This window comes from Aquarana catesbeiana, linkage group LG01 (genome assembly GCF_042186555.1).
Source record: "Aquarana catesbeiana isolate 2022-GZ linkage group LG01, ASM4218655v1, whole genome shotgun sequence".
Classification (NCBI taxonomy): domain Eukaryota; kingdom Metazoa; phylum Chordata; class Amphibia; order Anura; family Ranidae; genus Aquarana; species Aquarana catesbeiana.
Window position 1 is genome coordinate 682,690,015 of NC_133324.1, and position 25,954 is coordinate 682,715,968.

Below are 25,954 nucleotides of genomic sequence, written 5' to 3' on the forward strand. Positions count from 1 at the left end.
TGCATTTTTTTCAGCGTCGTACCAACTTTTTAATACCATTAGTAAAACACCTCCCACCCTCACCGTTTCCAAAGAAAATATAAAAGTGCAGAAACTTTTTGAAGACCCTTCTCGCACTATCCTTAAGCTCCATCCCTTGATATAAGACCTCCCCCATCTAAAAGTCATAATTTTATGTACTGATGAGCTTTGAGAATGGAGAAAGAAGAGATACTGATCTTGCTCAGATACCAACTCACATACAGAAGAATGTAAACAGTGGGAGTAGCATTAGCACCATGAGCTGAGTACTGCAGAACTTGGAAATTTTATGTTTGACTTATTAACAGTTTCAGGATTGTATAAATCTAAAGGTAAACTTAAAGTGGTTATAAACCCTCAAATATGCCCAGTGACGTGACTGGCCTCAGGTGATACACAGAGATGAAACACATCTTCCTAAATAAGTTGCATAAGTCTTCTCTTCTCTATATCCATTCAACGTCTAGATTTATAGAGCTTGTGTGAGCTGTCCAAAAAAAGGGGGGCAGAGAGCTGAAGTTACACTCTGTAGAACTCTGAGAGCTAATTGAAGGGAAGGGAAGGGGACCCCCCCCCCCCCCATACAGCACACAGGAACAGAGTTGTCAATGAGCTGGAGGTCCCTCCCCTGTCACCTTTTTTTTCTTGGTGTCAGCAAAACTTGCAAGAAGTGATTCATGCTGATAACAGAGGAATGAAGCAGCAGACAGAAATGGCACTTAGTGCTCTTAATTGAGAAAAGTACACTATAGAAGGATATGTTTTGTTCATATATCATGTCCGAGGTTTATAAGCACTTTAAAAAACACCAATAAACCTACCTTGGAAGTTTATCCAGCAGAGTCTTCAGCTCCTCACATATCAGTCTAACAACACCGCTTTTAATGTTGCTGTATGATACATCTATCATGAAAATGAAAGCAGGTGGATTGGGCGGTTTCTTTTGCTAAAGACAAAGAAATGAAGATAATTCCACTTATTGCAAAGCTAGTAAGTGGTAAAATATATCACCTAGTCACATATTCTATTCAATAAACCAAAAACACAATAATCAGATACTGTATGTAAATGGTCAATAACAATAAGTAATTAATAGGAAAATGTAAATGTATGCAGAGACAAGAACTTGTGTGTGAACATGACGGAGCCAGCATGATTCCACATAAGATTTGAATCAGGGAACTGGAATGGGGATACGCTAATATTTTTTCCTAGAAATGCTCTCTGCAGCAGTCACATTTCATAAACTACCAGACATCAAGCCTATGTTACTGCTCTGAAATAATAATATAAAACATATTCTAGAAATAGACATAACAGAAAGGCAGCCAAAATACAGCTAACATTCACTCAAAGAACAGTAAACGATGAGAATTTTGGAGGAGATGACAACTTTTGGAACTTAGATGCTGGCACTTCACTGATTCAGTATGGAGACCTTTTACTGCTCTTAGTAGGATGGCCCTAGCTAACTAAAACTGAGGAATGGTAACAGCAATATCCATCCTCTCTTGTATTTCTGTTTTAACCAGACTCCATGCTAATTCACAGCTTATCGAATAAACGGATAATATACACATTTTGATTACTATATGCATCATGAAATAATGTAGGTCCTCTTATTATTGATGACCCCATTGTTTTAAGATCTCATCCAAGTTCTTTGTATTATCTTGATAAAAAAAGGCAAACAAAATAAAAAATAAAGTTTGGTATAAATATCCAGGCGTGAAGCAAAACTATCATGACTAAATGTACTTATATCAATGTCTCTCAACCAGGGGGTGCAGTGGCACCCTGGGGTTCCATTAGGATTCCTCTGGGGTACCGCGGGAACAGCACAATCTGAGCAATCCTGTTAGCTCCTGTGTACAGAGGAAGAAGAGAGCTCAGCTCGCACCTCTCCCACTCTCTGCTCCTCTCTGTACTCTTGCAGCAGAAAAGCAGAAAGATATGCTGGCCACCCGACCACGTCCTACCAACCAATGACGTCATCGGTTGCTAAGGACTTGCCGGCAAGAGTACAGAAAGGAGCAGAGAGCGGGGGAGGTGCGGGCTGAGCTCCTCTGTACACAGCAAACAGTGCTTTTTCCCTCCTGTGCTAACAGTTAACAGAGGATCACTCAAAGCCAAATGTACAGACAAGAGAAGAGCTAGGAAAAAAGAGGAGCTGGGGAAAGGGGGGGGGGTTGGGTGGGGTGGCATAGAGAGCACAACCCATGCCTCCTCCTGCCGCCGCCCCCCCCCCTTTCCGCTGCTGTCATTATTGTAGGGACAGAAATTGTGCTAGCAAGAGGGGGGGATTGGGGGGAGGGGGGTTGTGCTAAGTGGGGGATTGGGAGCAGGTTGGGGGGTTGTGCTAGGCGAGTGATTTTGGTGGGGGGTTGTGCTAGGAGGGGGTATCTGGGGGGGGGGGGGGTTGTGCTGGGAGGGTGATTTGGGTGTGGGGCGAGTTGTACAAGGAGGGGCGATTTAAGGGGGGAGAATTTGGGGGTGTAATTTTAGGAGGGGGAATTTGGGGGGGTTGTCCTAGGATAAGAGATTTGGGAGGGTTTGTGCTAGGAGGGGGAATTTGGGTGGAGGGGTGTTTACAACCTACAGATCACTGAACTCTGCCTCACAGAGTCAATTTTAGGGCTTGCTCACACCAAGTGCAGTATGGTAACAGGTGAAAAATTGTGTTTTTTTCCACACTGCACAAAAATGTGCTGCCGTTTGCAGGTACGCATGGGTGCCATTAATTGTTAATGACATCCCCACACATCTAGAAAATGCGCGTATGTTTGAGCCTGCGAAAACACATGGTACCAAAGTTTAATGAAAAAAAATATGCTGGCACCCTTTTGCGTGTTTCACACTCATAGAGCAGCTCATAAAAAAAACTGCAACGTGTGGGAACGCGCAAAAAAGCATGTGCGCTCAGATGCACCTCCTGGTGCAGACTGGTGTGCCCCGGGAATGTGCACGATCCTAAAGGATGCCTTGACCGAGGAAAGGTTGAAAAACCCTGACTTCGATAACAATAATTAATGACTTGGTTTTAATGAAATGGTTTATAATATTCATTTAACATTTCTATACCTTGGTAAAAAAAAAAATCTACTGTTGATATAGCCAGAATAAATATGATATTTTATTTTTTTAGATAAGGAAACAGCTTTGAAGTAATATGGTAACCACTTGAGTCCCGGGCATCCTTTTAAATGGCATAGGGTCAGCAGTTGTTGTCTCAGCACCATTTTAACATGACACCTGGACATAGCAGCCCCTGTAGATGTCAGCAGCTTTTAGTGCTGAAATTGCCAGCTGTCTGTGACAGCCAGGGTCCAGCTCTAAGCCCTGTAGCTGAAACAATTAGCTTTGGGCTTCCGATCCTAATCACAATGCTTCCACGTGTTTAACTGCTTAAGGACTGCCCCATGTACATTTACTACGGCAGGGTGGCCCTTTAGCGCAAAATGACATACCTGCTAAGCAGAAACATGGATCTCTGTTTTCCTTTAGTCAAAGCAGTCCCCCTACAGTTAGAAAGCACACATAGGGAACACATTTAGCCTAGGTTCACACTACTGTGATGAGATGTACTGCGAATTTGATCCATTTTTTTGTCCTGTATGAGGTGCGAATTTGCCTTGCGTTTTGAGGTGGACAGTAGAGCTGCACAATTAATCGTTAAAAAATCATGATCTCGATTCACCCCCTATGACAATCTCTCCTGCTGAGTTTGCCGATTCTTTCATATAGACAAGTGCAGAGATTATCTACTCACTCGCTCGCTGAGAGGCTGAGACGGCTATCAGTCCAGCACCTGGCGGATCCAGACTCCCAGTGTCAGGATGACATGGTGCCTGGACTGATCTTAGTGACGTCATCAGAGTGCGGACTTCAGACCTCTCTAAAAACGGGTCACAGGAGTGCAAAACAAATTGCACTCCTGTGACCAATAGGAGAAGCCCAGCCAAATGAGCTCAGGCTGAACTTCTCCTTTAAAGGGAGATGCTTCCATAGCACGAACATGTGATCAATCCTGGAGTGAGAAAGATGGGGATGTATGTAATGAGTATAGTCCTTACCCAGGGGGTGAAGCTCTCTCCAGACATCAACCAGGTCATGACTTTGTAAAGAGTGTAAAAAAATGTTAGCATCAGGAGAAGGGGCTTTGTGTTCCGAAGGATATTTATCAAGAGCAGGGTTTAACGTCACATTAGAGTCACCCGCCAGAAGAAGGGTACCCTTCTGATGGGACTTCAACAAGGAGCAGATAGATATAAGTTAGAAAAGGCCCTGGGTTTATATTTGGGGCATAGTAAGTCAGGATAGTAACCTCAGTGTCCTGAATAGTACCTGGTAGCAGGAGGTACCTGCCAATTGGGTCTGCTATCTATTTACTGCAACTGAAGGGGACTAATTTGCATAGAGCTATGAGTACTGCTCTCTGTTTAGTTGGGCCATTAGCCAAAAACTTGAGGATACTGGGAATCAAAATATTTAGGGCAGGAGGAGGATGAAAAATGGGTTTCCTGTAAGCACGCTATATAGTGTCATGGCATCAGAGAGGCATGCCACAAAACGATGCTGCCCACACACCCCACTGAAGGGAGAGAAGGGGAAAGAGGAAAAGAAGCAAGTAAGGAAGAAAAGAGAAGAAGCAAACCGTAGGACATGAAAAGGCTGAGGAATACTCGGAGCACAGTGAACAAGTAAAGCGTTAAAGCATCACTGTGTGGGACAAAAGGCTCACAAGGAGGTTGGAAGTTGGCCAAGACTACTGTCTTAGCCAAGTGCTGGCACATAGGGGGAGCAGTGGTCCGTTGGAACCACTCAACATCCTAAAATAAAGAGATCAACTAAAATATTATTAGCACAAAACCTAGCACACTATAGGAAGCACAAAAGAAACTCAAATGGTTAAAGATATATGAATATATGTAAAAATAGGTCCCTCAGTCACCGAGGTTGCCATCCTCAAACAGGGCCTCCCGGGGTGAACGAGCGATCGAAAATGTCATCTCAACCCTGTTAAACCAATAAACCATTAAGTAAAAATACTGAACTCTCATAGTAAAATAGGCAATTTAACCAACGAAATAAGAGTAGAAAGACACCATCTAAGTCTATCCCACCTCCAGGTGGGAACTGGAGGCCACAGTCATCCGTCGACTATATAAAAGTAACCGCAAGCAATCTGGGATGATCATCCAACATATAGTAAATAAACAACCTATCTAGGAACCAGATGCCCTCCCACTGTGTAACATTCAGGAATCTCCTGAAGTAGTAATGGCAGGAGTTGGCCAGATGACCAGACACAAACTGCTACACTGAAACCGCCCCAGAAAGTCAACAGTAATACCTAATACTATTAACCTATTATGTTGTGTCACAGTAAGTCACAGTCCCCCAAGGCCACCATCGCACAAATGAGGTGTCCCATGACAGGGTAGAAACCCACAACCCCATATCAAGGTTCGAAGCAAGGGATTAGGGGGGCAGGGAACAAACGCCATAGGGTCCAATACAGCCCTTCAGTAGTACTGTAACAATGTTATGAGTTCCACCAGATGCAGCATAGGATATTGTATCAGAGGGCAATAAAAATGCACCAAGACTGCCCCAGGAAATCATCGGGCTGGTAGCGATATGTGGAAGTCAAGGAAGTGAGACAGCCGCCATCAGCTCATAGGGATGTTCTTAAAACGTTGGGCCTGCAAGTCTTGCAGTGCCTGGGAGCTGGGTTGAGACTTTTGTGAAGATTGGGAGAACAGACGAGAGGGCTAAGAAGCACTGGGTCGAGAGGATGAAGACGGTGCCTCCTCTTGGGAAGGAGGTAAGTCGAACTTCAAGTCTTGAAAATGGCGTCATAGATCAGATGGAGAAGAGGTGTGGAATTGACCACCCCGATGCGAGAATGAGAGTTTAAAGGGAAACCCCACCTGTATTTGATCCCATGGGTTTGCAGAACCCGTAGATAGGGCTTAAAGCTCCGGCGTCTTACGATGGTTACCGGTGAGAGGTCCGCAAACAGCTGGAGAGGGTTGCCTTGGAAGGAAAGGTCTTGCTGCACCCTTGTAGACTGTAGGAGTCTCTCCTTGGTGCGGTAGTAGTCGAATTTGATAATTATGTCCCTTGCCGGGCCCTCTGATGGCTTGGGGGCAAGGGATCCAGAGTTCCTGAGAAAAGGCAGTTGCGGTGCCCTGCAGGTCAGTAATAGCTTCAGGGACACCCTGGATGCGAAGGTTATCCCTGCGGGCCCTATTTTCAGCATCTTCTAGTTTATCTTGCATGGCCTCCAGTTCAGCTGACATTTTATGCACTTCCTCCTCATGGCCTTCAAGTACAGTGGTGGCTAAGTCCATGCGCTGTTCCAACGAATATGTGTGGTGGCCTATCTCTTTAAGATGCTTCACTAGGTCAGAGGAAAGCTTGCGGAAGGCCATGGTGATCTCATCCCGCACTATAGAGCGGAATTCTGCCAGCACAGTGTCAGAGTCTGTTGGTAATGGACTTACCAAATCCATAGGGAATTGATGGAAACTGTCAGCAGGGGATGCTGGATCTGCTTCGGAGAGCTGTGTTTAATCATCAGGCTCCGGAGGCTCGGGTGCCATCTTGCTTTTGCCCTTGCCTGCAGCTGGGAAGGCCTTGGAGTTCTGAAGGTTCCTCTGACGCTGCTTGGACGAGCGGTACTTAACTGCTAGAAGCCTGAGGAGTTCCGGAGCCACCGGAAGTGTGTAACATGTGCCAGAGTGCAGGCTGTGCTATGTTAGGCGAGCTCAAACTTTTTTTTCAAAATTGTCGGTCTTTTTTTGTATATAGCGCCAAAAATATAAACCGCAGAGGTGATCAAATACCACCAAAAGAAAGCTCTATTTGTGGGAAAAAAAGGCCGCAAATTTTGTTTGGGTACAGTGTCGCATGACCGCACAATTGTCAGTTAAAGCGACGCAGTGCCAAATTGTAAAAAGTGCTCTGGTCGGGAAGGGGGTAAAACCTTTACGGGGGCTGAAGTGGTTAAAGGCAAAGTTCACCTTTGGAACATGTTACATGGTTCACCCGTATTTAGGGTGGAACATGTAACATGTTCTAGCTCCTGCCTCCACCTACCCCTGCCCTCCCGCCCACACAGCCGCGTGATACAAAAATGAAAAGAACACTCTGAGACTCATGGGGATTTCAGGAGAAAAAAAACTCAGGGACTCAAGTGCTTAAAAGGCAAAAAAAAAACTTGCAATCTCCTGTTATGATTCACTAAGCCAAAATGTTATTTCAAATTACAAGAAGCTTTAGAAATGCACTTCAAGACAGAGATAAAACAAATGCTGGACAGAGAATTAAAGGAAAAAGATTAAGCCTACAATACACTTACTTTGCAGTAATCCAATGAAGCAACATATTCATAAGATCCCAGAGATAGCTCTGGCCTTTCATAGTGGTCCACTCTTCTGCCAATATGGTCCAGATGTTGAAAGTAGAATGGAGGGACTAACAAAACATAAACAGAAAAACAAATTATTCAAAGAACTGATATGATTAGGAAACATAAACACATTTCTGTTGGAATCATACTTTATTGAAAAGTTATTAGCATTTAGCACCTGGTATTCTAGTGCTTCAGTTATCAACATACCACTTCAACAAGATCAGACTTATTTAGTGCAACACAGAAATGCCATGCCACAAAACTTGTCAAGAGTGCTGACTATGTCCACCCTTTCCTTCATTCATAGAAGCTGTACTATAGCATCCATCAGTGCAAAGTTCTCTCTCAATGGAGGAGTACCTCTAATTCATCCGCCTGTCCTCTATTCATAAAGCACTTTTCACTGATAGAAGCTATAGTATCTATGATCAGAGAAGGCAGAAAGGGCAGGCCTAGTCAGCACTCTTGACCAGTTCTTATGACAGGTCCAGTGGCTGTATTAACCTCAACCCAAAGTCATCTTCCCATATCCCATAACTATATGGTGCTTTCACCTGCACCTGGTTATACTGCTCCACTCCATAGAAATCAATGAAAAATATAGACAGCTATTGTAATAAAGCGCTCAAAATCCCCCAAATCAGAGATGCCTAAAAGATGCCTAATCTGCATATACAGTACCTCACAAAATGAGTACACCCCTCACATTTTTGTAAATATTATATTATATCTTTTCATGTGACAACACTGAAGAAATTACACTTTGCTAAAATGTAAAATAGTGAGTGTACAGATTGTATAACAGTGTAAATTTGCTGTCCCCTCAAAATAACTCAGCACACAGCCATTCATTTCTAAACCACTGACAACAAAAGTGAGTACACCCCTAAGTGAAAATGTCCAAATTGGGCCCAATTAGCTATTTTCCCTCCCCAGTGTCATGTGACTTGTTAGTGTTATAAGGTCTCAGGTGTGAATGGGGAGCAGGTGTGTTAAATTTGGTGTTATCGCTCTCACTCTCTCATACTGGTCATTGCTCTACATAAAGATGGCCTAGGCTATAAGAAGATTGCCAAGAGCCTGAAACTGAGCTGCAGCACGGTGGCCAAGACCATACAGCGGTTTAACAGGACAGGCTTTGCCATGGGTGACCAAAGAAGTTGAGTGCATGTGCTCAGCATCATTTCCAGAGGTTGTCTTTAGGAGCGCTGCCAGCACTGCTGTAGAGGTTGAAGGGGTGGGGGGTCAACCTGTCAGTGCTCAGACCATACGATGCACACTGCATCAAATTGGACTGCATGGCTGTCATCCCAGAAGGAAGCCTCCTCTAAAGATGATGCACAAGAAAGCCTGCAAACAGTTTGCTGAAGACAAGCAGACTAAGGACATGGATTACTGGAACCATGTCCTGTGGTCTGATGAGACCAAGATAAACTTTTTTATTCAGATGGTGTCAAGCGTGTGTGGCGTCAACCAGGTGAGGAGTACAAAGATAAGTGTGTCTTGCCTACAGTCAAGCATGGTGGTGTAAGTGTCATGGTCTGGGGCTGCATGAGTGCTGCCAGCACTGGGGAGCTACAGTTCATTGAGGGAATCATGAATGCCAACATGTACTGTGACATACTGAAGCAGAACATGATCCCATCCCTTCGAAGACTGGGCCGCAGGGCAGTATTCTAACATGATAACGACCCCAAACACACCTCCAAGATGACCACTGCCTTGCTAAAGAAGCTGAGGGGTAAAGGTGATGGATTGGCCAAGCATGTCTCCAGACCTAAACCCTATTGAGCATCTGTGGGGCATCCTCAAATGGAAGGTGGAGGAGTGCAAGGTCTCTAACATCCACCAGCTTTGTGATGTCATCACAGAGGAGTGGAAGAGGACTCCAGTGACAACCTGTGAAGCTCTGGTGAACTCCATGTCCAAGAGGGTTAAGGCAGTGCTGGAAATTAATGGTGGTAGAAATCTCTCCTGCGCTCAGGTGTCTAGTTCCTCAATGTGTGGTATGACCAAATCAGTGGTATCTGCTGTCTTGCAGCCCTCCTCAGAATAATGGGTATTTACAGGCTAAAGAAAAAAAGAAAGAAATGAGGGCGCACCGACCTAGTGCATTACCACTGGTAACATTTTATTGAAGTGTAAAACAGCAAAATATATACTCACAAACGAGCATGAGTGACAGGCTTGACAATGCTGCAGGTACGCAGTTCTGAACATTGACAGACCCGGACCGGACATCAAGTTGATAAAGCGATGGCTAACACATTTCGGGGGAGAACCCCCTTCCTCAGAGCCTAAGCGGGTAATCAATGGTGGCCACACAAAATATTGACACTTTGGGCTCAATTTGGACATTTTCACTTAGGGGTGTACTCACTTTTGTTGCCAGCGGTTTAGACATTGATGGCTGTGTGTTGAGTTATTTTGAGGGGACAGCAAATTTAAACTGTTATACAAGCTGTACACTCACCAAAGTGACATTTCTTCAGTGTTGTCACATAAAAAGATATAAAAAAATATTTACAAAAATGTGAGGGGTGTACTCAATTTTGTGAGATACTGTACATTTATATTTTTTCTTCTTCTATTATTCATAAGGGAGGTCGGTTTTTGCATTTTCTTGTATAAGATGTGGTTATTTTTTGTGAATGATTTATATGTAATGTACAGGGCTCAAAATTTCAAATCATGAGCTACTAGCCAGGCCTTAAGAGTTACTTGCCATCAGTTTCCCCACCCAACCCCGCCCCTAAACACCCCCCTTGTAAATTATCATATTTTATTCTGATCAAACATGGTATGCAGGGACGCCTTTAATGTTAATGGGACCCTGGGCAAACATTTTCGTGCCCCCTTCAGAAACACTACAGGAGATAGTCAGAAAAACTGCAGACATACTATCCGAGAGGACCAGAGAGACTGCAGACATGGTAAGGAGAGGACAAGAGAGACTGCAGACATGGCAAGGAGAGGACCAGAGAGACTGCAGACATGGCAAGGAGAGGACCAGAGAGACTGCAGACATGGTAAGGAGAGGACCAGAGAGACTGCAGACATGGTAATATTATACAATACTTATATATTATTATATTATATATTATATTATTATTATACAATATAATATTGTATGTACATTGATGTAAAAAGTTTTGATATGCATTCCGAGCAATATGTGTCACATGATTACCGTGTTTTTATTGTTTAAACTCAATCAATTATATTTGTATTAAAAAATATTTAAATTTTTTTATGTGCCTTAAAAGTCCACCACTGGGGGTTTTTTTGTTGTTTAGTAATATTGTAATAAAGATTTTTTTTTTTGTCCAGGCTCAGAAATCCAACACTAACTGCATTGTGTGTGGCTACATGCAAACAATGGCAGCCGTTTCAGCCTGTCATTAGTTTATATGGGCTGAGCGGTCGCTGCTCTTCGCATGCCTCGGTCATTCCAACCCCCCTCTCCTTGCATCCTAGTCCCTCTCACAGCTCCCCCTTATTTGAATCCTAATCCCCTTCACAGCCCCCCATCCTTGCACCTCAGTCACCTTTACAGCCCCCTTCCTTGCACCTCAGTCCCCTTTACAGCCCCCTTCCTTGCACCTCAGTCACCTTTACAGCCCCCTTCCTTGCACCTCAGTCCCCTTTACAGCCCCCTTACTTGCATTTCAGTCCTTTTCACAGCCCCCCTCCTTGTATCTCAGTCCCCTTCACGGCTCCCCTTCTTTGCACCCCAATCCACTTTACAGCCCCCCTTTCCTTGTATCCCAGCCCCCTTCAAATCCCACCCCCCCTTTTTTGTATACTGGGCCCCTTCATACCCTCCCTTCCTTATTTGCACCCAAGTCCCCTTCACAACCCCCCTTTCTGGCACTTCAGTCCACTTAACAGCCCCCTTCCTTGCACCCCAGTCCCCTTTACAGCCACCACTTAAATTCATCTCAGTCTCCTTTACAGCCCCCCCCCCCCTTCCCCCCTTCCTTGTAACCAAGTCCTCTCCACAGCCCTCCCCCCACAACTTTTTTAGTATATTGGTCCCCTTCACATCCCCACTTTCTTACTTGCACCCTAGTCCCCTTCACAACCCCCATTCCTGGCACCCCAGTCCCCTTTACAGCCCCCCTTACTTTCATCTCAGTCCCGTTCAAAGCTCATCCCTTACTTTCATCTCAGTCCCCTTCACAGCCCCCCCACCCCCTTACTTTCATCTCAGTCCTCTTCACAGCCCCCCTCCTTACATTAATTTAAGTCCCCTTCATAACAACCTGCCTTTTTTTGTACCCTCCCTTCCTTATTTGCACCCAAGTCCCCGTCACAACCCCCCTTTCTGGCACTTCAGTCCACTTAACAGCCCCCTTCCTTGCACCCCAGTCCCCATTACAGCCACCACTTAAATTCATCTCAGTCTCCTTTACAGCCCCCCCCCCTTCCTTGTAACCAAGTCCTCTCCACAGCCCTCCCCCACAACCTTTTTAGTATACTGGTCCCCTTCACATCCCCACTTTCTTACTTGCACCCCAGTCCCCTTCACAACCCCCATTCCTGGCACCCCAGCCCCCTTTACAGCCCCCCTTACTTTCATCTCAGTCCCCTTCAAAGCTCCCCCCCTTACTTTCATCTCAGTCCCCTTCACAGCCCCCCCACCCCCTTACTTTCATCTCAGTCCCCTTCACAGCCCCCCTCCTTACATTAATTTCAGTCTCCTTCATAACAACCTGCCTTTTTTTGTACCCTCCCATCCTTATTTGCACCTAAGTCCCCTTCACAACCCCCCTTTCTGGCACTACAGTCAACTTAACAGCCCCCTTCCTTGCACCCCAGTCCCCTTTACAGCCACCACTTAAATTCATCTCAGTCTCCTTTACTCCCCCCCCCCCCCCCCTTCCTTGTAACCAAGTCCTCTCCACAGCCCTCCCCCCACAACCTTTTTAGTATACTGGTCCCCTTCACATCCCCACTTTCTTACTTGCACCCCAGTCCCCTTCACAACCCCCATTCCTGGCACCCCAGTCCCCTTTACAGCCCCCCTTACTTTCATCTCAGTCCCCTTCAAAGCTTCCCCCCTTACTTTCATCTCAGTCCCCTTCACAGCCCCCCCACCCCCTTACTTTCATCTCAGTCCTCTTCACAGCCCCCCTCCTTACATTAATTTCAGTCCCCTTCATAACACCTTGCCTTTTTTTTATATACCGGTCCCCTTCATGTCTCCCCTTCCTTACTTGCAATCCATGTTACCAGGCAGGGGACCGCCCCGCATCCTAGCAATAAATCACCATCTTGTGAACTTGAAAAGCACGTCTCGCATGTCCCGCCCTCTGTCCGGACATCCCGTGCCTTCTGCCTCCTATAGGATGAATGCTGTAGCGGCAGCGGGGGAAAGGAGGATGTCAGCCTGCATCCAAATGTATGCACCAAAGCATGCTGCCTAAATGTACAGCATGTCTTACATTTTTTTCAGCGCACACCATTGCATTGGGAAAAATGTACTCATAAAACACAAGACAATTTGACTTGTCTATGCATTGGGACTGCATTGGCAATGACTGCCCGATGCAGATCAATGCTTATGGTGTAAACAGACCCTAAATAGATAAAATGTATTATTTAAAAAAAAAAAAAGTGATCAATATTTTATGCTAGTAAGAAAGATAAGCTCACTGTCAGGAGCATCTAGCACTCCTGCTCCCTATTCCAGCATCCTGATTTTGGTTATGCCATTTTCCCTGTCTCTGTGTCCACCTGCAAGGTGATTAATGTGGTCAGTCTCTGGGTGGAAACCAAACCTGTTATACACCAGTGAAACCTTCAGGCTAGGTTCACACTGTTCCGACACGGAAATTGCATGGCTTCTGATCCGACTGTGCCCTGCGACTTCAATGAACGAGATCCGACTTTGAGTCTAGTATGGATCATGAGGGGGAATTTTAAGGGGAACCCCCACGCCATGATTTTAAAAAAATGGCGTGGGGTCCCTCCCTCAAATCCATACCAGACCTCTATCCAAGCATGCAGCCCTGCAAGTCAGGAACGCGGTGGGGGGGGGGATGAGCGAGCGCTCCTGGACCATACCAGGCCATATGCCCTCAACATAGGGGGGTTGGTGCTTTGCGGCAGTAGGGGCTCTGCGCCCCATGTTGATGGGGATAAGGGCCTCTTCCCAACAACCCTGGGCTGTGGTTGTGGGGGTCTGCAGGCAGGGGGCTTATCGGAATCTGGAAGCTACCTTTAAAAATGGGGCCCCCAGCTTTCCCCCCCCATGTGAATGAGTATGGGGTAAGTTGCTTTTGGGGTGGTTGTGGGGGTCTGCAGGCAGGGGGCTTATCGGAATCTGGAAGCTAGCTTTAAAAAGGGGGCCCCCAGATCTCGCCTCCCCATGTGAATGAGTATGGGGTAAGTTGCTTTGGGGTGGGGGGCGCAGAGCCCCCCTGCCCCAAAGCACCACTCCCCCATGTTGAGGGCATGTGGCCTGGTATAGTCCGGGGGGGGGGGGCGCTCGCTTCTCCCCCCTCTTTCCTGACCTGCCAGGCTGCATGCTCGGATAAGGGTCTGGTATGGATTTTGGGGAGGGGGGACACGCCCTTTTTTTTTTTTTGGCGTGAGGTTTCCTCTCACAATCGATATTATTACAGAAGGGTCTAGTATGGTCTTGAGGAGGGAACTCCACACCGTTTTTTTTTTTAATTTTGATGTGGGATTCCCCCTCAAGATCCTCAGAGCACAAGTCGCATGCCACAAGTCGGATCAGTTAAGATGATGATCCAAATTGGGTGCGACTTATATTCAAATCAATGGGCTGAAATTGTGTCCAAGTCGGACCAAAGTAGTGCAAGGAGCATTTTCATAGTCAGACCGACACAAGTCGGACCAGTTAAGACGGCCCTCATAGGGAACCATTGTTTTTGACATGTTTTGCGACTTACGCTCTGGAAGTTGGAGCGCATGTCGGACCAGTGTGAACTAGCCCTCAGTCTCATGCTTCTGATACAGAGTGATACGTGTGTAATATCTGATCAAGCCCCCTGTCCATCTGCCCTGCTCTGCTAAGATTGGATTTCGCTGTGTATGACCTCGAACCAGATAACGACTATTCTCTGAACTCTGCCTATCTTTCACCTGGACTGTCATTAAACCACTCTGCCTGTCTGCCAACCACAAGTACCTGTTTTCTGTGCTCAGTTTGCACCTGCCCTGGCGTGGTAGCCAGGAACTACAGCATTGTGTATAAGACCTGGGGGCAACCGAGCACCAGTAAGCCTGCTTGCCTTATGTGAAAGGTGGCTGCCATAGGTGAAGAACACAGTAGCCAGCTTTAGTGTCTGACCATCTGCATTCAGGGTAAGCGTGACACCCACATATTGAAATATTGTTATTGAAATCATTTTTAAATTCAAATTCTATTCATCCTGCTTCTGCATCATGAAGAAATATAATAGAGAAGACTAGAATAAACACTATTTTAACACTAATATTTTTAATTCAACATTAAAACTAAATCCTACTTACTTGTCACCACAAACCAGTATTTAAACAACATCAGCATGGTACTTGTATATAATATATATGTTAAACATTGTATCTGACAGATAAAACAAACTGAGGACTGCAGTGCATTCGCAACCATTATGAATTATATTTGTTTAGGTCTTTTTTTGCCAAAAATACTGTTGCTCTCTTCTACAAATAATCAGAGTTGGGATATTTACTTTTGCTTCATTTACTTTACCCACTTATTGCCAAAGGGAAAAGAAAACTCTCGGCATTGGCGTCTCGAAGTTCAAGTTTCAAAGTTGAAAACATTTCTCTTTTAGGGAAAGGACTGTGCCGCAGCAATTTAAATGAGGATATCCAAGTTAATTCTAATGTCTAGCAGGACTTGTTCCGACAAAAAGAAAACTTGGGACTCATCCAAAATCACAGAAACACTTGCTTATGAGTCACATAGAGTAACTCTTGGACAAATATGGCATGGTATCTTCAGTGAAAATGAGCTTGTCACTGGAAGATTAATAGACGCTGAAGCCATGAAATCCATAGGCACATAGAGCTTATTAAAACAACTCTTTTATTTTATATCTCAGATCCTCTCTATTGGTGACATTATACAAGTTATCTGGAAGAATATGGTGAGAAATATTTTGCTGAATGGATTTTGAGCAAATCCCCCATTTTTAGGCTGATTTGTTTTATAAATATATTTTTTGAAAAGTGTCTGAGGTCTTGAAGTTTCTAATAACTTCCTTATGTATATCTGTGTAAGTCAAAAAGATTAATGATTAATGGAGGAGTTATTGAAACATCCTCTTTAAATGTAATTTACATTCTTTCTAGAGGTGTCATTGGTTTCATATTGAAAGTTCATAATTTCTCAATAGTAATATCCCTTAAAGTGTTACTAAACCCAGGACCCTGCATTCACTATATCTGGTCTCCCTCAATAGTTTAGTAAATATAATTGGCTAAACACCTCTTCTCATCAGCAGTATATAGCAGTCTTGGGACTTCCATTAAAGCTTGTAGGATGAGTTTTCATTCTACTCTGACTGTCCTATGAGGCTGCAGGACCCCTGCCTGGACAGTGCTGATTGGCCCTGAGCCGATCACATGCACCCTCCCAAAAAAAAAATATTGAAAAAAAACATTTTTTGCAATACACACCAAACTGAGCATGTGCAGAGTGACTCCAAAGGCTCTGTCTTATCAGGAGATGGACTGGGACAGTGGAAGACAGAGAAGACAGGATCAAACAGCCTTTTTTTCACAATGCACAGGACTAACCCCTTAGGTTCCACAGTAAGTATAACAAGCATGCTTTACTGCATATACAGACTGATTTTACTGCAATAACACTTTAAAGTCAAAATTTGGGCAATATATACAACAAAGATTCCCAGCTGGGCTTGCAACATCTGGTTGGTTCTGTGGCAAGCGATATGTACCTAGCTTTCATCAAGCTGCTCTTACTTGGTTCCTTTAGTAGCAGATTAACAGTTACTTTTCTATAGAAAGTCATGTTTCACATAAGCATCAAGAAATACTCATAGATACACCAAATACACAAGAGAATGTTTATGTTGGCTAGATGTAGGTCTCTACAGTCATAAGACTTAAAGTGTATGCATGGGCTGAATACGAGAAAAAAAAAAAGATATTACAGAGCAGTCACAAACACCCACTAATTTGTACTCTATGCATGAGCATAATTTATATTAAAGCATTGTATGGACAACCTGCCAGAAACCACTGTATGCCACTCCTTAAGTCAGGGGATGACGATGACACCATCTGTTTAAATGGTAATCAGTGTTATCACCTTTGTGTTTTCAGTCCACTGCTAGAATACAGCAGTATGTTCCGATGTAAACAACCTGTTTTGTTGGCCATCGGCTGCAGCACCAACCTACCTTTTTACCCTACCTACAAACAAATGGTACTACATGGTCTCTGCAGAGTGGTACACACCTCCACTGCTGTAGAATGGGTGAGGAATAACAGAATGTGTAGTTTCTGCTCCCTGCAGCACACCACATTGTAGTGAATTGTGGGCACCACAGCTAGCTGTGCATCTCCACCTGAAATGCGAAGGAACACCGGCACTTAGATCCAACAAAGAAGTAGGGAAAAAGCTAAATTTTAGCTACTGAAAAAATTTTTAGCAAAGTAAAGCATAACACTTCCCTTCCTACTGACGTACTGTAAGTAGCATAGAATCCTATGGCAGAAATAGCGTCTAGATCCACGTTCATGGATACTAGAATAGACATAGAAGGAAGAGTAATGAACACCTATCACATCTCAGACATGTTTTATGCCCTCATTTTTTCCTATTCACCTGCTTCAAAAAAAAAAACAAAACACAAATCCAAAGTACACTAACTGCTCACAATATGATTTTTTTAATTAAAGCTTCTTTTGGGTGAATGGAATTTTAAAATGTAACTCCAGCCAACATTGACATATCAGCGAGAGTAAAACTCACCAGGGACTAAGACAGTGATACAAATCCGACCCTTCAAAAACAATACAAACAATATAATGTATTACCGTATATACTCGAGTATAAGTCGTTACGAGTATAAGTCGACGCCCTAATTTACCACAAAAAAAATGGGAAAAACTTAGTGACCCGAGTATAAGACGAGGGTGAGAAATGCACACGTACTGTAAGTGGAAAAGAGGGTCAACAATGCCCATTTGCAGCCTCACTGTGCCCATTTGCAGCCATAGGTCCCCCGAACTTCAAACTTGGTAGTTAAGGGTTCCTAGATGCCCCCTAGCTGCAGCCAAAATTTGGGGTCTCTGAACCCAAAGGGTCCCGAAATGACATTGTTGCAGATGGACACAGTTGCCCGACTTTGAGGCCCCGTATCTTGGGGCCACTGGGGTTTCTAGCACCAAGTGTTCCCGAGATACAGGGCCCCAAAAATCGGTTCAGAAAATGTCAAGCACTTTTCTGCAGCAGAGAATGACATTTTCTGAACCGGGTTTGGGGCCCTGTATCTCGGGGCCACTTGGTCCTAAGAACCCCAGCTTTGGATATGTTGTGGTACCAGTTCCACTGGGTTTGCACACCAAATTTGGGGTTCATAGGACCAAGTGGCCCTGAGATACGGGGCCCCAAAGTCGGTTCAGAAAATGTCAAGCACTTTTCTGCAGCAGAGAATGACATTTTCCGAACCGATTTTGGGGCCCCGTATCTCGGGGGCCACTTGGTCCTAGGAACCCCAGCTTTGGATATGTTGTGGTACCAGTTCTTCTGGGTTTGCAAACCAAATTTGGGGTTCCTAGCACCAAGTGGCCCTGAGATACGGGGCCCCAAAGTCAGTTCGGAAAATGAAATTTTTTGCTGCAGAAAAGTGCTTGACTCAAGTATAAGTCGAGGGGGGCACTTTCAGCACAAAAAAATGTGCTGAAAAATTCGACTTATACTCGAGTATATACGGTACTCTACTTTACGAGGATCCTGTTGGTATACACTGCTCATGTTGAGGTTTGGCAACATGAACCTTCATTCACTGCAAACTGCCATTTGTTCTGGATCCCTGTGTTTTTTACATAAAGAAGAGAAAATTGAAGAAAGTCATGGGGTATCACATATCACTTCCACCTGGCAGCACTAAGGTTTCCGGTTTGAATCCCAACCTATATACTATTTGCCTGGAGTTTGCATGTTCTCTCTGTACCTGCGTGGGTTTCCTCCCACACTCCAAAGACATGCTGGTAAGGTAATTGGCTCCAGTCTAAATTAGACCTATTATGTGTATGTATGAATGTGTGTTAGGGGCTTTAGATTGTAAGCTCCTTGAGGGCAGGGACTGATGTGAATGTACAATTTATATAAATGTGAAGCGCTACGTAAATAGACAGCGCTATTTAAGTACCTTAAAAAAATAAATATAGTCATAAACCAAATCAGTTGCAATTAGAGTGCATCGCCATAGAGGGATTCATGGAAATGCAGCTTAAAAACAACTTTCTTAATGTTCTATGATGTCCTAAGGAAGGAAGCCTAGACAATTAGAATGTTTTGTAGAACTGTCTGACCAAGGTCAGCTTAGCAATATGAAGAGTGATTTTGAGTTCACTTCCTTGCATATACTTTCACGCGCCATATTGGAACACTATTGTCTTCTCCTAAAGTTGACCATACATGGATTGAAATGTGGCCAGTTCAGCAGGAACCGCACAAATTTTGATCCCTGTAGCCCTGCATGTAGCCAATAGGCCACAACGCTGATCAGTGTATTCTGATGGTGGAGGAGTCCCACTGTCCCAGGACAAAGGGACAGCGGGATGGCCTCAAATGTGTGCATAGGGAAATATGTTGTTTTTTTTTTGTTCAGCTGGCTGGCTGAACGAAAAATACTAAGCCATGTATGGCCGGCCTAAATGAACCCACCATGACTTTATAATCCAATGCAGGCAGCACTGCAGTAAAAGCACTGATATCTCTTCTATTGCAGGGAATAGAACCTTCCTTTCATGACTGCAAAGATTTTTCAACATGTACATCATTTCTGACTCTTGCCCTTGCTTGTAACTGTGGTTGAGGTGGTGACATACTGTAAACTGGAACTACTGACAGCTATTGCCTATTCCTAAGCCTTTCCTTGAGGAAATAAAGTGAAGCCATGCCGATTGTTTTGTAGAAGTGAAGCTTTGTACTGGGTGTTTTGTGAGAGCAAATAAAAAAGCCCGGAGGTTATACCATTACTGGAAAGCATGTTTTACACTTCCTGCCATTGTGAAAGAAATGATGTGAAGTAAAATATATGTGCTAATGGCAGTAATTAAGAGCAGGGTACATACATTTATACAAGCTATTTATAAAAAAAACTGACACATGCAACACTTTACCACTTTACAAAGGTCTGGGTAGTCTGTTTAAATGTAATCACATACAGTATTAGATATAGTTCTGCAAAAAAATGTGTGGGAAAGAACTTCAGTTTGTGTTGTTTTGTCAGTACAAAAAATCCGGCCAAAGATGGAGCGAATCGCTCGATTCCTCCATCAACACAGCCAGTGTTGATGAGAAAATCCCTCCCGTGGAGCCACTGAGTTCTCACCGCCCCCCGCCGGGAGAACACAGTGATTACTGCTAAAGGCTATAAAAGTTGCTAGCAATAACGCATGTAAAATTCAACAGGCTGGGTTTTCCCAAGTTGATTGATCAACTTGGGTACATTCAGCCTGATCATACATGGTTTGAATCTTGTTCGGTGCCTAATGAACCGGGTGAGATTCAAACTGTCTATGGCTGGCTTAAGAGCCAACAAATGAAATATTTTTTAATATGCTTACATTATATGGGGTGCCAGGGGCAATTATGATGCAATGGTTATTAATTCATAGAAATCGCAGATCTAAAGCCAAAAAAGATACAAATGAATAGCCAAATAAAAGATAATATAACAAAACTAGCTTTTTCTGCTTTATTCACATTTAATCCAGATACTTCTCCCACAGATATCCTTAGTCTAATGGCCAGAATCATTCAACCTATATCCTCTAAACCCAGGTCATCCTGGACCTGCGCCCGCCTGTTACTGGACAGTAAAAGGAGAAGCAGCATAGTGATGAGCTCATCTCTCTGTCACTCTGATTTCATCTCCTATCAGCAAGCTTACTGTCAGTACATAAGCTGATTTGCTGGTCGTGCTGCTACTTTCTTTTAACTTTGGCTCTGCTATACAGAGATTGTATGAGACTGATATCAGGTAACATTCAGGTACTTACACTGCTTACATTTAAAGCAAACATTTAATGATGTAATGATGATTACATAGCTGCATTCATTTGTCTTTTATATTTGTCTAGAGCTCAGCTTTAATCACTTATAATTTATATGGTTAAATCCAAAGAATATTTGCAGTGAAAACTGCACTGTGGAAGAATCCCATGATTAGCTACTCAGTCTGTTTATAGCCAAGCCCATAAGTTCTATACAGTCAGGTCCATAAATATTGGGACATCAACACAATTGTAATCTTTTTGGCTCTATACACCACCACAATGGATTTGAAATTAAACGAACAAGATGTGCTTTAACTGCAGACTTTCAGCTTTAATTTGAGGGTATTTACATCCAAATCAGGTGAACGGTGTAGGAATTACAACAGTTTGTATATGTGCCTCCCACTTTTTAAGGGACCAAAAGTAATGGGACAGATTAACAATCATCCAAACTTTCACTTTTTAATACTTGGTAAATCCTTTGCAGTCAATTACAGCCTGAAGTCTGGAATGCATAGACATCACCAGACGCTGGATTTCATCTGTGGTGATGCTCTGCCAGGCCTCTACTGCAACCATCTTCAGTTCCTGCTTGTTCTTGGGGCATTTTCCCTTCAGTTTTGTCTTCAGCAAGTGAAATGCATGCTCAATCGGATTCAGGTCAGGTGATTGACTTGGCCATTGCATAACATTCCATTTTTTTCCCTTAAAAAACTCTTTGGTTGCTTTCGCAGTATGCTTCGGGTCATTGTCCATCTGCACTGTGAAGCGCCGTCCAATGAGTTCTGAAGCATTCGGCTGAATATGAGCAGATAATATTGCCCAAAACACTTCAGAATTCATCCTGCTGCTTTTGTCAGCAGTCACATCATCAATAAATACAAGAGAACCAGTTCCATTGGTAGCCATACATGCCCACGTCATGACATTACCACCACCATGCTTCACTGATGAGGTGATATGCTTTGGATCATGAGCAGTTCCTTTCCTTCTCCATACTCTTCTCTTCCCATCACTCTGGTACAAGTTGATCTTGGTCTCATCAGTCCATAGGATATTGTTCCAGAACTGCGAAGGCTTTTTTAGATGTTGTTTGGCAAACTCTAATCTGGCCTTCCTGTTTTTGAGGCTCACCAATGGTTTACATCTTGTGGTGAACCCTCTGTATTCACTCTGGCGAAGTCTTCTCTTGATTGTTGACTTTGACACACATACACCTACCTCCTGGAGAGTGTTCTTGATCTGGCCAACTGTTGTGAAGGGTGTTTTCTTCACCAGGGAAAGAATTCTTCGGTCATCCACCACAGTTGTTTTCCGTGGTCTTCCAGGTCTTTTGGTGTTGCTGAGCTCACCGATGCATTCTTTGTTTTTAACCACTTGCCGACCGCCTCACGCATATATACGTGAGCAGAGCGGCACGGGCAGGCAAAATCACGTACCTGGTACGTGATTGCCTTCCCGCGGGCGGGGGGTCCGATCGGACCCCCCCCCGGTGCCATCGGCGGTCGGCATTTGGTTGGAAGCGATGAGAGACGAGGGGGAGACCATCCGATCGTGGCCCCCCCCTCGCGATCGCTCCCAGCCAATGAGAAACATCCCCTGTCTCTGTATAGTACACAGAGGCAGAGGATGTGATGTCATCTCTCCTCGGCTGGCCAGTTTCCGTTCCAGCACCGAGGAGAGAAGACATGTAAGTGCACAACACACACACACAACACAGTAGAACATGCCAGGCACACAAAACACCCCCGATCCCCCCCCGATCGCCCCCCGATCCCCCCCAATCACCCCCCCCCCCCGTCACAAACTGACACCAAGCAGGTTTTTTTGTTTTGTTTTGTTTTTTTCCTGATTACTGCATAGTGTCAGTTTGTGACAGTTAGCAGTGGTAAGACAGTTAGTATTAGCCCCCTGTAGGTCTAGGGTACCCCCCTAACCCCCCCTAATAAAGTTTTAACCCCTTGATCACCCCCTGTCACCAGTGTCGCTAAGCGATCATTTTTCTGATCGCTGTATTAGTGTCGCTGGTGACGCTAGTTAGGAACGTAAATATTTAGGTTCGCTGTCAGCGTTTTATAGCGACAGGGACCCCCATATACTACCGAATAAATGTTTTAACCCCTTGATTGCCCCCTAGTTAACCCTTTCACCACTGATCACCGTATAACTGTTACGGGTGACGCTGGTTAGTTCGTTTATTTTTTTTAGTGTCAGGGCACCCGCCGTTTATTACCGAATAAAGGTTTAGCCACCTGATCGCCCGGCGGTGATATGCGTCGCCCCAGGCAGCGTCAGATTAGCGCCAGTACCGCGAACACCCACGCACGCACCGTACACGCACCGTACACCTCCCTTAGTGGTATAGTATCTGAACACATCAATATCTGATCCGATCAGATCTATACTAGCGTCCCCAGCAGTTTAGGGTTCCCAAAAACGCAGTGTTAGCGGGATCAGCCCAGATACCTGCTAGCACCTGCGTTTTGCCCCTCCGCCCAGCCCACCCAAGTGCAGTATCGATCGATCACTGTCACTTACAAAACACTAAACGCATAACTGCAGCGTTCGCAGAGTCAGGCCTGATCCCTGCGATCGCTAACAGTTTTTTTGGTAGCATTTTGGTGAACTGGCAAGCACCAGCCCCAGGCAGCGTCAGATTAGCGCCAGTAGCACTAACACCCACGCATGCAGCATACGCCTCCCTTAGTGGTATAGTATCTGATCGGATCAATATCTGATCCGATCAGATCTATACTAGCGTCCCCAGCAGTTTAGGGTTCCCAAAAACGCAGTGTTAGTGGGATCAGCCCAGATACCTGCTAGCACCTGTGTTTTGCCCCTCCGCCCGGCCCAGCCCAGCCCACCCAAGTGCAGTATCGATCGATCACTGTCACTTTTTTTTGTAGCGTTTTGGTGAACTGGCAAGCACCAGCGGCCTAGTACACCCCGGTCGTAGTCATACCAGCACTGCAGTAACACTTGGTGACGTGGCGAGTCCCATAAGTGCAGTTCAAGCTGGTGAGGTGGCAAGCACAAGTAGTGTCCCGCTGCCACCAAAAAGACAAACACAGGCCCGTCGTGCCCATAATGCCCTTCCTGCTGCATTCGCCAATCCTAATTGGGAACCCACCACTTCTGCAGCGCCCGTATTTCCCCCATTCACATCCCCAACCAAATGCAGACGGCTGCATGAGAGGCATTTATATGTCCTCCCGAGTACCCCTACCCAACGAACCCCCCCAAAAAAGATGTGTCTGCAGCAAGCGCGTATATAGACGTGACACCCGCTATTATTGTCCCTCCTGTCCTGACAATCCTGGTCTTTGCATTGGTGAATGTTTTGAACGCTACCATTCACTAGTTGAGTATTAGCGTAGGGTACAGCATTGCACAGACTAGGCACACTTTCACAGGGTCTCCCAAGATGCCATCGCATTTTGAGAGACCCGAACCTGGAACCGGTTACAGTTATAAAAGTTACAGTTACAAAAAAAAAGTGTAAAAAAAAAAAAAAAAAAACACAAACAAAAATAAAAAAAAATAGTTGTCGTTTTATTGTTCTCTCTCTCTCTATTCTCTCTCTGGTGTTCTGCTCTTTTTTACTGTATTCTATTCTGCAATGTTTTATTGTTATTATGTTTTATCATGTTTGCTTTTCAGGTATGCAATTTTTTATACTTTACCGTTTACTGTGCTTTATTGTTAACCATTTTTTTGTCTTCAGGTACGCCATTCACGACTTTGAGTGGTTATACCAGAATGATGCCTGCAGGTTTAGGTATCATCTTGGTATCATTCTTTTCAGCCAGCGGTCGGCTTTCATGTAAAAGCAATCCTAGTGGCTAATTAGCCTCTAGACTGCTTTTACAAGCAGTGGGAGGGAATGCCCCCCCCCCCCCCACCGTCTTCCGTGTTTTTCTCTGGCTCTCCTGTCTCAACAGGGAACCTGAGAATGCAGCCGGTGATTCAGCCAGCTGACCATAGAGCTGATCAGAGACCAGAGTGGCTCCAAACATCTCTATGGCCTAAGAAACCGGAAGCTACGAGCATTTTAGGACTTAGATTTCGCCGGATGTAAACAGCGCCATTGGGAAATTGGGAAAGCATTTTATCACACCGATCTTGGTGTGGTCAGATGCTTTGAGGGCAGAGGAGAAATCTAGGGTCTAATAGACCCCAATTTTTTCAAAAAAGAGTACCTGTCACTACCTATTGCTATCATAGGGGATATTTACATTCCCTGAGATAACAATAAAAATGATTTAAAAAAAAATATGAAAGGAACAGTTTAAAAATAAGATAAAAAAGCAAAAAAATAATAAAGAAAAAAAAAAAAAAAAAAAAAAAAGCACCCCTGTCCCCCCTGCTCTCGCGCTAAGGCGAACGCAAGCGTCGGTCTGGAGTCAAATGTAAACAGCAATTGCACCATGCATGTGAGGTATCACCGCGAAGGTCAGATCGAGGGCAGTAATTTTAGCAGTAGACCTCCTCTGTAAATCTAAAGTGGTAACCTGTAAAGGCTTTTAAAGGCTTTTAAAAATGTATTAATTTTGTTGCCACTGCACGTTTGTGCGCAATTGTAAAGCATGTCATGTTTGGTATCCATGTACTCGGCCTAAGATCATCTTTTTTATTTCATCAAACATTTGGGCAATATAGTGTGTTTTAGTGCATTAAAATTTAAAAAAGTGTGTTTTTTCCACAAAAAATGCGTTTGAAAAATCGCTGCGCAATTACTGTGTGAAAAAAAAAAATGAAACACCCACCATTTTAATCTGTAGGGCATTTGCTTTAAAATAATATATAATGTTTGGGGGTTCAAAGTAATTTTCTTGCAAAAAAAAATAATTTTTTCATGTAATCAAAAAGTGTCAGAAAGGGCTTTGTCTTCAAGTGGTTAGAAGAGTGGGTGATGTGTGACATAAGCTTCTAAATGTTGTGCATAAAATGCCAGGACAGTTCAAACCCCCCCAAATGACCCCATTTTGGAAAGTAGACACCCCAAGCTATTTGCTGAGAGGCATGTCGAGTCCATGGAATATTTTATATTGTGACACAAGTTGCGGGAAAGAGACAAATTTTTTTTTTTTTTTTTTTTTTTTGCACAAAGTTGTCACTAAATGTTATATTGCTCAAACATGCCATGGGGATTTGTGAAATTACACCCCAAAATAAATTCTGTTGCTTCTCCTGAGTACGGGGATACCACATGTGTGGGACTTTTTGGGAGCCTAGCCGCGTACGGGACCCCGAAAACCAAGAACCGCCTTCAGGCTTTCT

At 44.3% G+C, this 25,954-nt stretch overlaps 1 protein-coding gene across 3 annotated transcripts in view; it reads right to left on the minus strand.

Moving 5' to 3' along the window:
- Positions 1–25,954, minus strand: part of SEC24D (SEC24 homolog D, COPII coat complex component) — a 163,539-nt gene that overhangs the window by 53,133 nt on the left and 84,452 nt on the right. For all 3 annotated transcript variants that reach the window (XM_073603216.1, XM_073603224.1, XM_073603209.1), the window contains exons 10-11: positions 7,388–7,503; positions 843–967 (exon numbers count right to left, since the gene is read on the minus strand). In XM_073603216.1, the coding sequence (XP_073459317.1) occupies positions 843–967; positions 7,388–7,503 (241 nt within the window). The remainder of the gene's footprint in view (positions 1–842; positions 968–7,387; positions 7,504–25,954) is intronic.